Genomic DNA, 18,051 nt, shown 5'->3' with positions numbered 1-18,051 from the left:
CTTGTATAAATTCTCTCTTTTAGCAGAATTGATACCGATTTAAACAAAAACCACACATATATACTCAAGTAGAAATAGCTATAATAACACCTCAATATTCAAGTAAGACGAGAACTAAAACAAAATATTTTTCAAAATTTTTTGATATTTAACAGAAAAGTTTTCTTTTATTTTTTTATTGATTTTTTTTTTGTGATTTTCTTTTAAATTAATCTTCTTATAATTTGACACGTAGATATTCATTTGTGATAGGCAAAAAAAAAAAAAAAAAGTCAAGAGGGAGAAGCTCCCAGACGAATTTTTGAATGGCGGTTAAGTCTCGAGTCCCGCCTTCTTCTCCCTATCTCTCGTCTCTCCTCTTCTCACGTCTCGAAACAAGTTTAAATGATGCGAGAGAGCGAGAAGGAAGACGAACAAGAAGAAGGCAAAGAAAAAGAAAAAGAAGAAGAAGAAGACACAATGTCGTGGCAAACTTACGTCGATGAGCACTTGATGTGCGAGATCGAGGGTCACCATCTCACGGCGGCCGCGATCATGGGCCTAGATGGTAGCATTTGGGCACAGAGTGCTTCCTTCCCTCAGGTTCAACAATTTTTATTTATTTATTTTTTCTATCTCGATCGAGCTTTTAACTAATACAGAAATTTTATCAAAATTTAGTTAAAGCCAGATGAGATCTCCAACATAGTGAAAGACTTCGACGAGCCTGGAACCTTAGCCCCGACCGGATTATTCATCGCAACCGCAAAGTACATGGTCATTCAGGGCGAGCCCGGAGCCGTCATTCGCGGGAAGAAGGCAAGTGCCCTTTAACACATTCTGTGTGCGTGTGAGAGAGAGCTTGATCTTTGTTGATTCTTGTATTAAAGCTCTAGAACAACCGATCGCCCTTTGGTACAGGGAACGGGAGGAATCACTATCAAGAAGACTAACCAAGCACTGATTTTCGGCCTCTACGATGAACCGATGACTCCGGGCCAGTGCAACCTGGTCGTCGAGAGGCTCGGTGATTACCTCAACGATCAAGGCCTGTAGGCCATTGCGCCACCCAACGAGATCATGAGACTTCCTTCCCTAATATTGAATTCGTTTGCAAGAGAGATTGTTACAGAGTAATAATTAATTTGATCGAGCATTGTGTTCATGCTCCAGTCGAGTTTATTCTATAGTTGTCCTCCTTTTTTCTTTTGGTTTGTCTTGATTGTTTCTTTTTTAATTCGTTAATGACGAATGAAATGAATTCTTGATCTCTTTTATCCTTTATCCCTCCGGTGTGTTATTTAGTAGCCTTCTGGGGCTTGGTGCGATGGTAAATAGACGAGCTAAGTTTCTCAGAGTTTGATTCTCACGCATTGCAAATAAATGATCCCCCACAGCCCATTTATATATACTTTCCAAATTTATCCAGTGATTAGTAAAAAATTTTCATAGACTGAATTAAACACCTTCAAGTAAATGAAGGGTAGACAAACATGGACGAGTGGGCTTTCATTTTACATGTGTTAATTTAGTGAAAAATTTTGATTGTCATGTAGCCGTTCATGGTGTTATGCCATCCTTCATAGCCCATCCACGCTTCTTAGATTTATTCGGATGAGTGAAAGATAAAAATACATAGACACTTAAGCTTTCATCATTCACCTGTGTGCTATTAGTCGATTGATATGCATTTATCATTCCAATTGATGGATCTTTATTGGAGTGATTTCGAACAAATACATGAGCAAAGCTTATTAGCCTCCACAAGGTCTTAGAGTTCTCATCAACTCACTTTAATTCACCCATGGAGTTTCAGGAATAGGAATAATAACATCATCGTTGGTTTCAGCCTTCTCTTGAGCACTTGCCCTAAATGGAGTTTCAGGAATATGAGCATCAGACGCCCCATAAAATGGAGTTTCAGGGATTCGAGCATTAGACGTTTCATAAAATGGAGTTTCAGGAATACGAGCATCAGACGTCCCATAAAATGGAGTTTCAGGGATACGAGCATCAGACGTCCCCAAAAATGGAGTTTCAGGAATTCGAGCATCAGACGTCCCATAAAATGGAGTTTCAGGAATTCGAGCATCAGACGTCCCATAAAATGGAGTTTCAGGAATACGAGCATTAGATGTCCCTAAAAATGGAGTTTCAGGAATCCGAGCATCAGATGTCTTATAAAATGGAGTTTCAGGGATACGAGCATTAGACGTCCCTGCAAATGGAGTTTCAGGAATACGAGCATCAAATGTCCCATAAAATGGAGTTTCAGGAATACGAGCATCAGACGTTCTATAAAATGGAGTTTCAGGGATACGAGCATTAGACGCCCCCGAAAATGGAGTTTCAGGAATCCGAGCATCAAACACCCCATAAAATGGAGTTTCAGGAATACGAGCATCAGACGCCCTATAAAATGGAGTTTCAGGAATACGAGCATTAGATGTCCCTAAAAATGGAGTTTCAGGAATCCGAGCATCAGACGTCCCATAAAATTGAGTTTCAGGAATACGAGCATCAGACGCCACCTATGGAGTTTAAGGAATACAAGCATTAGACATTGATGAAGCTTCAGGAACAAGAAACATATAATCAAGAGTTTCATGAAGTGGAATCATATTATCGTTGGTTCTAAACTTCTCTTGAGCACTTACCCATGGAGTTTCAGGAAGTGGTATAATAGCCTCGTCGGTTCTAACCTCCTCTTGAGCACTCACCCATGGAGTTTCAGGAAGTGGTATAATAGCCTCATCGGTTCTGACCTCCTCTTGAGCACTCACCCATGGAGTTTCAGGAAGTGGTATAATAGCCTCTGCGGTTCTGATCTCCTCTTGAGTACTCACCCATGGAGTTTCAGGAAGTGGTATAATAGCCTCGTCGGTTTTGACCTCCTCTTGAGCACTCACCCATGGAGTTTCAGGAAGTGGTATAATAGCCTCGTCGGTTTTGACCTCCTCTTGAGCACTCACCCATGGAGTTTCAGGAAGTGGTATAATAGCCTCCTCGGTTTTGACCTCCTTTTGAGCACTCACCCATGGAGTTTCAGGAAGTGGTATAATAGCCTCGCCGGTTCTGACCTCCTCTTGAGCGCTCACCCATGGAGTTTCTGGAAGTGGTATAATAGCCTCGTCGGTTCTGACCTCCTCTTGAGCACTCACCCATGGAGTTTCAGGAAGTGGTATAATAGCCTCGTCGGGTTTGACATTCTCTCGAGCACCCACCCATTCAGGAATACGATAATTAGACGACGTCCATGAAGCTTCGCCTATTGGACGAATGCAAACTACACTACGAGCAAGGCACAATGCCACCAACACTAACACAACATGAGAAAATTTCCATGCCATGTCGATGAATTTGCTTAGATGTTATTGCTCAATCCTATCTTTTTATAGGAGTCTTTTTCTTATTTATTTATTTATTTAATAAAAAACATTTAAGGAGAGGGAATTTATCGATTAAGGAAATAATTAATGTAAAATAATACATTTGAAAGAAAAGCAGCTCACCCTTCTTAATTGATTCTGAAATAACAGGAAAGCAATTAGTGCATGCGAGCTCCACTCACAAGTTAAGAAATTCTCTGTATTAATTTTATTTTAGGAAGCAGCACGTTAGGAATTTGGATACACACCTTAAAGGTAGGCTAAAAGGAAAGTAACTCTATATTTTTTATTTTTTATTTAAGAATCAATAAAATTTGTAATGACACTTTTAACTATTTAAAAAAAAAAATAGATGAAAATATTATTAATTATGAAATAATATTATAAAGCCTACATGTCCAATATTTCTATACTTCACCTATAGAAATTTACCATCCATCAGCCATTGAATAAATTTAAAAAGCACAAATGGACTATAAGGATGGTCTATTACCATGAGTAATTCAAATGCTGCAAGTATTTATTTGTGTTATGTAAGAATTAAATCCTTATTATTAATTAACAAACTCGTCCGTTTACTTAGCATTGCACTAAGACTCGAGGTGATATCATATTTTTTTAGTTTGTATGATATATTTAATTTATGCTGATTAATTTTGAGAATGATTATTTTAATCCTATGAAAATTCATAATGAACCGTCCATCAGTTCATTATTAATTCTTAAATAACTGATAAATTTAAATGGGTTGTCGTTGCACCATTGAAAATTACGATACAATATTATAAAATATGTAGGTGATTAGATGGACTGAGTTTAACTCTATTCGAGTTTATTTATTTAAAATTTTAAATCCTAAATTTATATTATATTATATTATATTTTTAATCTAATACATTTATGAATAACTTAATATATTATGAATAATTTAATATTATAGAAATTAGAAATTACTACAAGGTTATTATATCTGTAACTTTAATTATATTAATTTTAGCCATTTAGGCATCCTAATGGGAGTAAATGGTTAGGTTTAAAAAATAAATGTTCATTTTAAAACCTATTATCATTAATAGAATGGCTTGAGTTTTTTGTTTAAATAAAAAATTTCATTTCAAAATCAAGAATCAGCTTTTTACCAAATTTTAACGGGCCTCATTAATATCTGGACTAACTTTGCAACGGCTAAAATAGTGGACTAATAGTAGGCTAATAAATCTATTTTTAGATTTATCATTGTGGAGGTGATGTGGTAAAAATATTCTTTAAATTTATCATTAGGGTGCCGCATCGATTAATAACATTAATTATATTAGTGCGCAATTAATAGTTAACAAAAATCATTTTGATTATATTATAATATATTATTGACGGTCTAATATATTAATTAATGCCTATTAAATATGTAATTAATACTACTGATTGCGCAAGCATTACATATATAATATATTACATGAATACATATAAATTAATATGAACAAATCTCCTATAACATTTGATATAATATTTTTTATGCCTTTAGAATGATCTAGTGGCTAGTAAATGAAGTATTGTTATCATAAGATTTGAGGTTCGAATCTCGATATAATCGAGATAAATGCCCCCCTTATGCGTCAGTCACTATTACTATTCCAAAGGTTAGTAGCTACCCGTGATTTACCTCATCCGTGTTGGTCCTGAAATTAGTTGGCAAGGACGTTGGGGCGAGCATAGTAATCCCTTTTTGCCATCATGACATTACATTTCCTATAACATTCACAATTGTTTGCCAATTGTATCAAATTTAATAATTGCAACTTCTCGGTACCAATAGTCTGGCCACCCGTCCACTGTCGACGGCCTCCGACTGCTCATCCTGACCCAAACTATAATCTGGATAGGAATGTGAACCTAGGGAGGGATCATAATAAATTACGACCGGATTCTAATTTTTATGGGTGGGCTGTGTGACAAATTCATAAATATGGGGACATTGGGTACGAGAAGTTACAATTATTAAATTTGATACAGCCGACAAGTAATTCAATATTATAGGAAATGTTATACCAAATATAATAAAGGATTTGCTGGATCGAACTCTCCCTCATAGAAAATAATTTAATTTTTTATATAAGATATTAAACTGATAAGAATGGATAATACACTTGATCAGTTAAAGACCCAGAAAAATATACTTTCTAATATTGTTAACACAAGATATTTATAAAAAAATTTTCATTCGTGGCATTGTCAATCCTAAGATTTGGACTTAAAAGAATCATATTAATACATATTTTTAATATAAAAAATAATCAGAATAAATTATGTTAAAATTATTTAAAAAAATATTAACATAATTTTATTTTATACTTTATTAAAATTAGTTATTACAATTATATATTTTAATTAAATAGTAAACTAATATGAGGTTGGCATTGAGTCTAATTGAATAAAAAGAATAATTTAGATTTAAAAAAAAATAAAGTGTTATTTTACTTATTAATAATAAGGAGATTCCTTTAACAAGTTCAATCAAAGGATTTTAAAATTTTTGTAAAGTTCCCTTTTTGTTATTTATTATCAAAATGATATCTCATTTAAATTGGGCATGGATCCTATCCCTAGATTCATCTTAGATCCCTATTTATTTATTGGTAGAGTAAATTGTACCTCACTTGTTAAACAGGTGAGATCCAGTTTACCCTACCAATAAGTTTGCAGGACCTCCCTTAGTCTAGAAGATTCTGGACCAAAGAATTTGGCCTCCTTTAAATTGTCTTATTTAATATTATTATTGTAGCTATGCATTGATAGTTACTACAATATCAACCCTTCAACTCTTAAATTTTATTATAGCAGTTATTAGTTTATAACTTATTCTGGAAGATAGTGTGCTAATTAGGTGGCTTTGAGGTTGACCATGAGAAGACTCCGAGTAAGAGGAACATGATGCCACGAGCAAACCTGCATGTCAAAGAAGAACAAAGGAGGAAGAGAACGTCAATGATCGGTAGAGCCGTCAATTTGGATTGGGTCCGTCGGGTTGACCCACCCTACTAAAAAATTTAAGTGGATTAAGTTGAAATTTTATCAACCTAAGTCCAACGTGGGCTGACTTGTCCAGGCCCGCGACCCGCACGAGTCAGGCCGTGATGAGCTTGAATTGACCCGTGGGTTGATAAATACATTTAAGCTAAGTTTTATGTCAATTTATTATGTTTCTTTGTTATAAGTTTGAAATAAAAATAGTACTTTTTATCAAATATAAATAATCATTTGTGTCTATTTACATTTAAAATACTTATTTTTGGATATATTTGATTGATAAAACCTTTCTGAATTAAAACATTGAAAATATTTTTATTTTATTTTTATTTTTTTAATTTTTGATGGGCCCATGGGTTGGCCTGCCTAACCCTAACCCGCCTTGGATTGAGTTGGATTGGAGATTCCCCAATCTGCCAAGATGACGGATCGGCCCGTCCAGCCCCGCCAAATGACTAGCCCACCACGGGCCGATCCGTCTCGCCATGGGTTAGCCCATCTAATAGCTCTAGTGACCGGGCCAAGAGGGGTCCTTGGCGCAGACACTCTGACGCTCAAGTTAGACAAGGAGATGGAGAAAAGAGTAGAGGGCAGTGATGATGAACAGTGAATTCTAAGACTATGGCATATCTGCTCCTTGAGGAGGAGACCTCTTATATAATGTTGTTTTTCATCTTTACATGAATATCAATGCATTACTAAAATAGAATTAACCATTCCTATGCTTTGCAGTCTTTCTTAAATTAAACACACCATCTTTGAGTTGCAGGGTGGAAACTTCCAACATATAGACAACACAAGGAATATTCCATTGATTATCTGATAGCGGTTATATAAAATGTCAAAAAGGAATATCATGTCATTAGGCTGAGGGGCTATTAATTGTAACACTTCAAAGGTGAGTTGGACGAGTCCTATTTGCTGTTTGATCGGACGTTGCTCTTGAACAGGTCGAATCAGCTACCAAAGTTAGGTACCTTGAGGACTCGACATCCGGTCGGACAAAGAACTCGATTGAGTGGTATGTCTAGATTTGATCGAACCAAGAGGACTCGGGTTCCAATCGAGCTAGGAGGACTCAAGAGCCGCTCGAACAAAAGATCCGATCAATTAAAGTGCTGGTTCGAGCTCTGCGTCCGTGCTATCCTTGATTGTTGACCCCTCTTTTACTTTGACTGTCACATCAATTTACCTTCTTTACTCCGGTCCCAACTTCGGGGGCCCACCTTATTCGTCATATCAATAACTATTATAATATAAACAATAGAACTCTTAAATATTGTTGTAGCAGCTATAACACATATGGATTATAATTATTACAATATGCATAATTCTAGTAATATTATGTTATAACAACATTTCAACTTTGATAAACAATAATAATACTACATACATCATAGCGAAAGGTGATTATGCTCATCTCAAACACTCCTTACCGTCTGTTCCTAGGTTATATGAAGGGAGATAAATCACTGAGTCAACTTAAGGGGTGGGAGGAGTTTTTTTCCTCAAGAGCACACACGTCGAAAATTGATTTTTGCCTCATTATAGCAAATCTAACACCCTCTAGCCAACTAGGCACCCTTATCATAGTTCTTGTAATATAGACATTTCATCTTTGGTTAAAATTGATCAATATTGAACAATACATGTCAACATTATGTTATAGAAATTACAAACCATAACTGCTACAACTAAGGGGGTAAACAAGCTAAGTCGCTCATGAACTATTCGTATCTCGGTTCAAAAGAAAAGGTTAATTCGATTAAGTTAATTAGTCAAGCTTGAGTCTAATTTAGAACTTGTAAACATTATTAAATCATGCTCAGTATTTGGTTTATGAGCTCGAGAGCATGTTCGTTAGGAGGGTTACAAACATATTCGCTAAAAGACTCATTTATTTTATATATAAAAATAATATTTTAATACTTAAAATTTAAAAACAAAACAACATCATTGAAAGCAAAACATCATTTGTTAGTGCAATCGACCTCTAAGTTTTTAATGTCCGATAAATATGTTTAATGGAGTTTGATCAAAGGAATTCCCAGTCATGGCTAGGCAAGGGTGAAAAGTCAACTGAGTGACTAGTTCTAACTACTGTTAGACAAGGAAAACCCTAGTTGTGACTATGCAAGGAAAAGCTCAGTAGATTGTGGAAGCCAGGTAGAAGGATTCGATAGGACCTGATATTGAATCCCTGGTGGACTGATCTAATGTTAAGTCTTGGCGAGTGAAGTTAGGTAGAGAAAACCTTAGGGGGAGGTACCCTTAGGTACTGGTGAGTGAAGCCAGGTGGAGGAAACCCTAAAGGGAGGTAGCTCTAGATTTTGGTGAGTGAAGCCAGATAGAGAAAATCTTAAGGGGAGATAACCTTAGGTAACGGGAAGTTTTGGAGAAGTGAACTCCAAGTAAGGTTGATTGAATGGTTTCCGATTGACCATGTGCGGTTGACCAGACAAACAGATCTTGGTAAAACCATAGTGCTTTGTATTACCATTATTACTATTAGCTAATGTAGTATTGCAGAAAAAGCCTTAGTGAATCAGGGATTAGACACTGAGCAGAGAAAGTCCAAACAGGTCTAGAGGACCATGTTTGACAGGTAGGTTGATGTAAGCAACTAGAGAAGAGCGACAGTGAGGTCGTGTTCCGGAAAGAAATAAATCCTAAGTCGCTGATCCAACTGAAGAAATCGGGAAGGTTTCCAAGTTGAGATTAAGACAGTTCTACTGTCAAATACTACTCATACATTATACGGTGCTAACTTTGTTTTACAAGAGTATTTATCTTAACTTTGTTTTGCAAGAACTAAACTAGGTTGACTGATCAGTCGACCGAACCAGCAGATCAGTCGACTGAACCAAGTTGACTTGGCATAGATCAGATCGATTAGAAGCAAAGTATGATTGGTCGATAGAACCAGTAGATTGGTCGATCGAACCAAGCTAACACAACACAGAGTGATCTAGCAGAACACATTTGGAATGCATAGGGATCAGTCGACTGAACCCAATGATCAGTCGATCAAACATTAATTAGCATTGATGACGAAACAGATTCGGATCCTAATGAAGAAGGTAATTTGAGGGATCGATCAACCAAACCAGGTGATCAGTCGACCAATCCCTTAATGGCATTAATTACAAGAAGATCATATCTCACCACCAAAGGAAAGTACAGTATTCAGTCGACCGATAGAAGGTTCGGTCGACCGAATGGATCAGTCGACCGAATAACTTTTTGGTTGACCGAATGATGCTTATAAAAGGAGAGCTCGAGATCCGAGCCATAGAAACTCAGTAATCAATTTTGAAGTCAACTACATGCAAAGCTCCTGTTCGTTGTGCTACTTTGTGCTTCATCTTCACAAGCAAGCTGCTCCATCCAGAAGTACTGACCAAACTTCATCTTCTACCTAGTGTCAGTATAACTTTAGTTAAAGCTTGCATGTTTTAATTTTCAAAAGATAGTAGTGTGTCTATCTTACATTCTTCATATTGTATGCATTGTTTCTTTTCGAAGATTTTAGAAAGAAGAATTATAGTGGATTGCCCAACAGGGCGATTAAGAGATCATGAATCTAAGAGTAGGAGTCAACCTAAGCTCCGAACTAAGTAACCAAAATGAGTTCTTTTATTTTCTGCTGCAGTATTTTTGTTTTAACGATTCAGAAGAAAAAGATTTAACGTGCGATATGCCCCCATCGCTTCTTTTCAATCCTTCAATTGGTATTAGAGCTTGGTAGCTCTGAAGTAATTTAATAGTTTTTTGAACAATTTCAAAAAAAAATTTTTTTTAAAAGTGTTTTCTAAGTAATATTCTTCTATTCTTTATCTCACACTGCTAATCCCAAGATGAAAGTCTTGGAAATCCGGTTTTTATCTTTTTCTTGCAAGAATGTCAATATCCTATCAAGAAGGGAGAAGCATCTACGAATCTCCACCGTACGACCAAGTCTATTTCAATTCCTGGAGGCAAATAATGGAATGTTTCGTAGGAAGTGACAACTTTGACAACTGAATTGTATTGAAACAACCTTCTCAAAATTCAGAAGCAAACATAAAGGTGTTGTATATTAATTAGTGTTTTGCCTAATGAAATTTTGTGTCAATTATAAAATTACAAGAATGCATTCAAGTTGTGGACCAAATTGATTAAGCTTCATGAGATTCCGTCGAGGCTAGAAAATCATGGGAAAAAAAAATTCAAACATGAGAAATCTCTTCTAGGAGGTGAAGAAGCCTAGTACAAGTAAATACACATGCAAATATAAGAAATACAACAAGAAATACACCAAGAACAAAGAAATAAATATAACAATGAATGACTTTTGCTCTTGATCTCTTGTTGTTGTGGATTCTTGATAGTCGAAAACTGCAGCAATACTTGTCTCTAAGAAACTTCAAGAACTAGTGATGAAGATTGGAGAAGAAGATATGATTTGAATCTTCGTGAAAACCTTTATATTACGTTGATTAGGGCTTCCCAATCTTTTGGTATTACCTCCAATCGATTGTCACGTCAGATCCAATCAAATCCAGCTGTCCAAACCTCGCATTGACTCTTTTATGCATCACACAATAGATTACCTAATCTATTAAATAACTTCAATTGATCACCTGATCGATTCAAAAACCCACTGTTCACTCATGAATGTGTCCCAATTAAATACCTAATATATTAAACTCCTCATGATAAAAACAACTCCCTAATCAATTGACCCAATTGATTGGAGAGGACTAAATAGATTTACCAATCGATTCAGCACTAGATGTTTGTGATTTAGGATCCCAATTTTTGGTGCAATCAACCTCTAGGGTTTTGATGTTTGATAATGTACCTAAGTCTGGTTAGTTTGACCAAGGATTGATCCAAATAGGACTTGATGTTTAGAAGAGATGACTAATAAGGGTAAGTCCTAACCGAAGGATAGATAGGTGAGAAATCTACTAAGTAACTAGTTCTAACTGGAAGTTAGGCAAGGGTAAGTTCTGATGAGTGAAACCAAATCCTAGTGAGTGAAGCTAGGCAGTGGCAGTCCTGGTGAGTGAAGTTGGGTCCTAACGAGTGAATCCAAGTGGTGGAAGTCCTAGCGAGTAAAGTCGGATCCTAGTGAGTGAAGCTAATTAGTGGAAGTCCTAGTGAGTGAAGCTAGACCCTAGTAAGTGAAGCTAGGTGGTGAAAGCCCTGGTGAGTAAAGCTAGGTAATGGAAGTCCTGGTGAGTGGTACGTTCTCGCAAGTGCATGATTACATTATCAGTAATATAAAAGATATCGAACCCATAAGGATTGGTATAATCACTAGTGACCTCTCACGTAGAGTTAGATAAACAATAGACAGAAACAAGTTACATGCTAAGTAAGAGAAGTGAGATTGAGAATAAGAAAGGGAGAGAGAGAGACTTGGTTTGGGGAATGTTCTAGGGGTTTGGTTTCATTGTGATGTTTATCAGTGTAAGATGGTTTACCAATTGTCTATCCTCAATTCATATGCACTTGTAGGAAGTTTATGACTCTTCCCTGCAGTGGACAAGCCGACATGATATTTAGATCAACATCTCTTACCATTAAATAGCAATGATTCCTATGAAGTCCATTAAGAGGTTACCCCTATCACTAAGGCCCCTTGGTCATACATAATAAGAACACACTCATACTCAACAATCATAAAGATGAAGATGACAAGTATGAACACAACTATCTACTTCCTTGTGGAGAATTGCTTCTCCTTTCAGGGTAATCCCCTAGCCATTGGTTAACGAGTTACCCCTGTCACTAATGTTAGTAATTAGCCCTAAGAGTCAATCATGAGATGATTAGGCCTTTTGGGTTACTCATTGAGTTAGACTCAAATAAACCCTGATAACCATGATTTTGCTATATTGTTTTAATTCATAATGCATATTTTTCATGATCTTTTCATAGCTTAATTTCACATTTTACCTCATATTTCATAATTACATATAATTTTGGACCTAATTACAAATTAGCCTATTTTCATGGTATTTGATGCTAATATTTTATTATTATTTTGTAGGCATCAAAAGGGTTGTGGACCCAATCAGATCAGGCCACACTTGGTCTCAAATCTAGGGCTAAACGAAGCGATCAAGCCTTGGAGTGTTTTGGACTGTCCATTGAAGATCACGTAGATCTGAGCCATCCGTTGAAGATCTGGCTCATCCAACCTAATGAGGAGTAGATCTGGACCATAGATGAAGATCAATATCTTTTGATCCAGATCTGAGATGTTTTCCACCGTTGATCAAGCACCGAGACTCCTCAGCCGTCCGATCAGAACTGAAGTTGTTTAAATGCTGTGTGAGAAGCTACAGTGATGTTTGGACTCAGCTCGCGATTTTTCTACTGTAGCTGTTTCTTCTTCTTCACGTCGCCGAGATCCCATTCCAGAATTCCAGATCCAAAGGCAAATTTCTTCACCAACGACGATCTCTAGCTTACGACGTCCATCTTATGAGTTCGGAGAGTGCCAGAGGGAGGTTTCTTTACGCGATTTTGGTTCTGTTTCATTGTCGCGATCCTCTTCAAGGGAGTTTTCTTGAACGACGATCTTCGTGTCCAACTGAGCTCAGAGGGAGGTTTCTCTGAGTCTCAGATCTTCTTCCGACTCTTATTCCGCAGCTAAATTGGTGCGATTTGATCAATCGCATGAGTTTGGGAAATTTCAGAATTCAAACTCTGTTCTTCGGCTATTTGGGGTTACCAGATGATTGTGAGTTTGAGAGGAGGTTTCCAAGAGCTGTGAGTGATCCCTAGTAATAGAAGGAAGCTTGGTGATTGTTGTTGAATGCTTAAGGGGAGGTTTCCGATAGCATTTCTGTTGCACAACAGATTGATGAGATTTGTTCCCGGATTGGGTTTGTGGAATGCTTAGGGTTTATGTTTTCTTTACCTTTGTCTTTGAATTGTCTCAAACTTGCTCAAATCTAATGATCTGATGTCTTTGTTTTGCAATTTCAATTTTGATTTCCTACTTGCAATTTTGATTTTGATTAATTTCTGCAATCAAACCATGTTTAGCTTTAACTTAGTTTGCAATTCTTTTTGTTCTGTTTTGAATTAGAAAGATCTGATTACCACATGTTTATTTAGTTTTGGTTATGTAGCTAGCTAATCTTTGCTCTCGGAATTTGATTGGTATTGATTGAGATGGAGTTTAAATGTGGAATGCTTACTTAAGCTTTTAATTGTTACCCAAATTGTATGTTGATGAACATGTATTAGATTGGATAATTTGTTAGTTGAAGAGCTTGAGTCAATGATGATAGTTTGATGTTAATTTGATGAAATGAAGGAGATCATCTTTTGAGAAGAGCCATACTTCTTGAATCTGTTCTTGATTTTATTAGATGAGATTAATTTGAATTGCAAGTTAAAGGGAAGTGCTAGGTTGACCTTGTTGATGTAATAACTCAATTTGAATTAATTCTAAGATATGCACACATTTATTAGTTACCCTTGGAAAAATACGACTTGGGACTCCTTACTACAAGTGTTTCATTTAGTTTATTTGAGTTCCTGATTTTTATTAATTTGATGTGTCACGTGACATGTGTTGGTTAGTCCTAGGAAAATGTGCCGGTTCCACTGTACAAAAATTTTTGTACAAGTGTCGAACCTTTCCTTAAATAACCTATTGTGTTCTTTAGAAATTAAATTAGGAATCGCAGACGGAACTTAACATCATTGATTCCAAATTTAACTTATCTGTTCTTAATTATTTAGATTTGAATCGCAAGCGGAACTTAACACTATTGATTCAAATCTACCTAAGTTATTAATTCCATAAATATTAATTTCCAAAATTGGCTTCCAGGACTGCATGGCGAGGCACATGGCCTTCTTGGATATGGGAGCAACCATCACCGCCTAGGCAAAGCCTTTTAAGAAAAGCTAATATTTATTTCCTTAAATAACTCTAGGTTAACCAAAAAGAACAATCAAATCACAAATTCGAAAAAGAAGAAAACACAAAATCGAAAAATAAATTCGATAAACTAGATCTAATTGCCTCTTGTATTTAGAATTCTTACAAAGAAAATAACTAGTATGATGGGGAAGAAAACTACTAGTTATACCTTCTCTTTGTAAGCTAATAACCTCGAGATCTTCTGCCGTATTCCTCGCCTCGCCTTGGACGTCGTGTGGGCGACGATCCTCCACAATGAACACCACCCAAAAGAGTCCTTCCTCTTCCTCTAGAATTCGGCCACCACCACCACCAATGAGAAGAGAGCAAAGGGAAAGGGAGAAGGGAGAGGGCCGACTACCAAATGATCTCCAAGTAAGAGAATAAGAGTTGTGTCTCATGAAGCCCCTCACCCCTTCTTTTATATTACTTGCCCAAGGTAATTAAGGAAAAACTTTTTACAAAAAATAAAATCATCCAAGAGTTTTTCCTTTTCCCTTTTAATTTTTCCTTTTCTTTCCTCTTGATTGAATCAATCACTAATTTTAATTTTGTGATGATTTTAATTAAATTAATATGACCGGCCACTTGCTTGGGCACCAAGCAAGGTGGCCGACCACCTCATCAAGGGGAAAAAGGAATTTTATTTTTATAAAATTTTACAAGAAAAAATCTTATAAAATTTTACAAGCTCTCTTTCCTAAAGTAGGAGTTAAAAAAGGAAAGTTCTAAAAATTAAAACCATGTTTTAAAATTTAAAACTTCTCTTACAAAATTTCCTTTTTTAACATGATGATAGAAAATTTTAATTTTAAAACTTATCTTCCTTTTTTTTCTTAAACCATGAGGATGGTTTAAAAAAGGAAAGTTTTAAAACTTTTAAAACTCTCTATTAAAACATGTGGCCAAATTCAAATAAGTAAAGTTTTTAAAATTAAAATCTCTCTTTTAAAACTTATAGTTTTCTACAAAGAGAAGATTTTAAAAATTCAAAAACAACCCTCCTTGTTTGAATATTGTGGCCGGCCCCTTCATGCTTGGTCACCAAGCAAAGGGCCGACCCCTATAGGAGAGGATGTGGCCGGCCCTTGCTTGGTCACCAAGCATTGGACCGGCCCACTTCTTGGGCACCAAGAAGAGCCTTACATTTGGATGGACTTGAGGCTATAATGAGGCTACGACAGACACCTAGAGGAGAAATTGGTTTTGACCTTCCGATGAGCTTGAGTATCCCATGTTCGCCCCGAACACACAACTCAAGTTCATCGATAATAACTCATTCCACTAGAGAGTTATTACCGCACTACCGCACCAATCCCAAATTACATTATGGGCTCTTTCTTATCATGAGTGTGTTAGTCTCCCTGTGTTTAAGATTATGAATGTCCACTAATTAAGTAAGTTACTGACAACTCACTTAATTAATATCTAGCTCCAAGAGTAGTACCACTCAACTTTATTGTCATGTCGGACTAGGTCCACCTGCAGGGTTTAACATGGCAATCCTTATGAGCTCCTCTTGGGGACATTCTCAACCTAGATAACTAGGACACATATTCCTTCTATAATCAACAACACACACTATAAGTAATATCATTTCCCAACTTATCGGACATATTGATTTATCGAGCTAAACCTCACCCTTTGATAAGTCAAAGAAATAAATATTAAATATATGTGCTTGTTATTATATTAGGATTAAGAGCACATACTTCCATAATAACTAAGGTCTAGTTCTTTTACTAAGTCAGTACAAAAAGAACTTACCTAAATGGTCTTACTCAATACACTTAAAGTGTATCAGTGTAATTTATTAGTCAAGATAAACTAATACTTAATTACACTATGACTATTCTGATGGTTTGTTCCTTTCCATCTTAGTCATGAGCAACTTGTTTATATTTTATAGAGAACCGACAACATGATCTTCTGAGTGTGACACCACACTCCATGTTATCTACTATATAAATTAATTGAACAATTACATTTAACAAATAAATGCAGATATTGACCAATGTGATTCTTTTTTTTCAACAAATAAATGTTTACAAAAGCTAGGCTTTTAGTATACATTCTAACAACATGCATATGGCCAACACCAAACCCACTCATTGGATTGAGTCCAATCCGAATTAGACACATTAGATTAATGAGTTAGACTTATTGGGTTATTGGATTAATGGTTAATCCAATATAATAAATCCAACCCATTAAGAGGAATACAAAGAGACAAAAACTCTTGGTATTCATGGGATGAATATAAATAGGTTTTTGGATTCATTTTTTCATTAGAGGGATATGAGATGAAAAGTGTGACTTTTAGACTTCCCTCTTCTTCCTCCTCCTTCCTTGGCTGAATCTTCTTGTTTAGCCGAACCATTTTTCTTGCTAGCATAAGAAGATGGTTCTTCTCCGAAGGCTTTGTTCATGTGACGAACGAAGGATGTGTTCGTGTGGATATCGTAGAGGCGCGGGCGCTTGATCGCGCTGAGATCTGCATCCAAAAGAAAGGTTGTTGTCGGGATTGCGAAAGGCACACAACAAAGGTATACCTCTCATGTAAAACTTAGTATATGACTGTTTTCTCCTTCACATGGATCTTCTGGAGAGGATCTAGTTAATTTTCTGCTGCTCTTAAGCGTGTTTAGCGCGCTAGATCCCTACAGTGGTATCAAAGCCACTTGCGAAGGCATATACTAAGTTGTTAGATTTTTATATATGATATAGAAATTGCATGATAGGTTTACTGTGATTTGCAAAATTATGAGTCTCGACCAGATTATGAATCTCGGCCAGATTTTGTGTCTCGGCCAAATCCTAAGCCTTGACCGAAATGGGTGTTTTGTTGGGAACGTAACATAGTTGGTGTGTGACCAACAAGGTCTCGACCAGAGGTATTTTGTTTAGAACAAAACATAGTTGGTATTGTGGGTAGCGGGACCGCCGTGGCGTTGCGGCTCATAATTTATTGTTGAAATCATAGTAAATTTTATGTCATAAAATATTGTGAATGTTATATGACATGATGCATGATTATGACCTTTAACCCCAATGTGATTGGATGTGTGTGTATGTTGTAATTCATAATACGACCTGCGTGTCGTGCCTTCATCCTTTTATTCTTGTTGTAATTTAGACTACACTCGAATGTAACTTGAGTTTCTTTAGATTTTGTAATGTACAAATTAGAAAGAAGTTAGTCTACTGGACGACGAGTGAAAAGGAAGGAAGGACAACAACACACGACAACTAAGGAAGCACTTAGAGAAGTTGCTTAGACCTAGGTTGACTTATCGCTCTTTTCATTGGCTTGAGAAGATCATAGTGATGGGGCCATAATCATGTCACATTTAAATTAACATATATGTTGATATATGTCGTGATATGCCATGAATGTATGTGATGCATGTGTATCTATCGTAATTAGGTCCTTTTTCATATGCCTACCAAAGTTTGGTACTCACTACTACCTCGATCATTTGTAATCATGTTTGCCAAAGCAAAGTGACTCGTTTTATCTTGGTAGAGTGCGACAGGATAATTTTGATATCCGACTATTAGACTTTAGGTGTGACTTAACTAAGTTGAGAACTTAGAGGCATATCCCATATGATGAAATTCAAATTATACTAGTCTTGAGCGATTAGTCAAAGCTAACTCAAGATGAGTTATAATGTAGATTTCATAAGATGAGAAAATGAACAAATAGTCTTGTTCACCTAAATA

General features: G+C 36.2%; 1 protein-coding gene across 1 annotated transcript; it reads left to right on the top strand.

Annotated features, from left to right (window-relative positions):
- Positions 1 to 444: 444 nt before the first annotated feature.
- On the top strand, positions 445 to 1,035 carry LOC122001707 (profilin-7). The gene is made up of 3 exons (XM_042556599.1): positions 445 to 582; positions 661 to 798; positions 901 to 1,035. The coding sequence occupies exons 1-3, from the start codon at positions 460 to 462 to the stop codon at positions 1,033 to 1,035; spliced, it is 396 nt and encodes a 131-aa protein (XP_042412533.1). The 5' UTR covers positions 445 to 459.
- The last annotated feature ends 17,016 nt before the right edge of the window (positions 1,036 to 18,051 follow it).

Source organism: Zingiber officinale, chromosome 7A, assembly GCF_018446385.1.
Source record: "Zingiber officinale cultivar Zhangliang chromosome 7A, Zo_v1.1, whole genome shotgun sequence".
Classification (NCBI taxonomy): Eukaryota; Viridiplantae; Streptophyta; class Magnoliopsida; order Zingiberales; family Zingiberaceae; genus Zingiber; species Zingiber officinale.
Note: the sequence above shows the minus strand (reverse complement) of the source record. Positions and strands in the feature narration are given on the sequence as shown.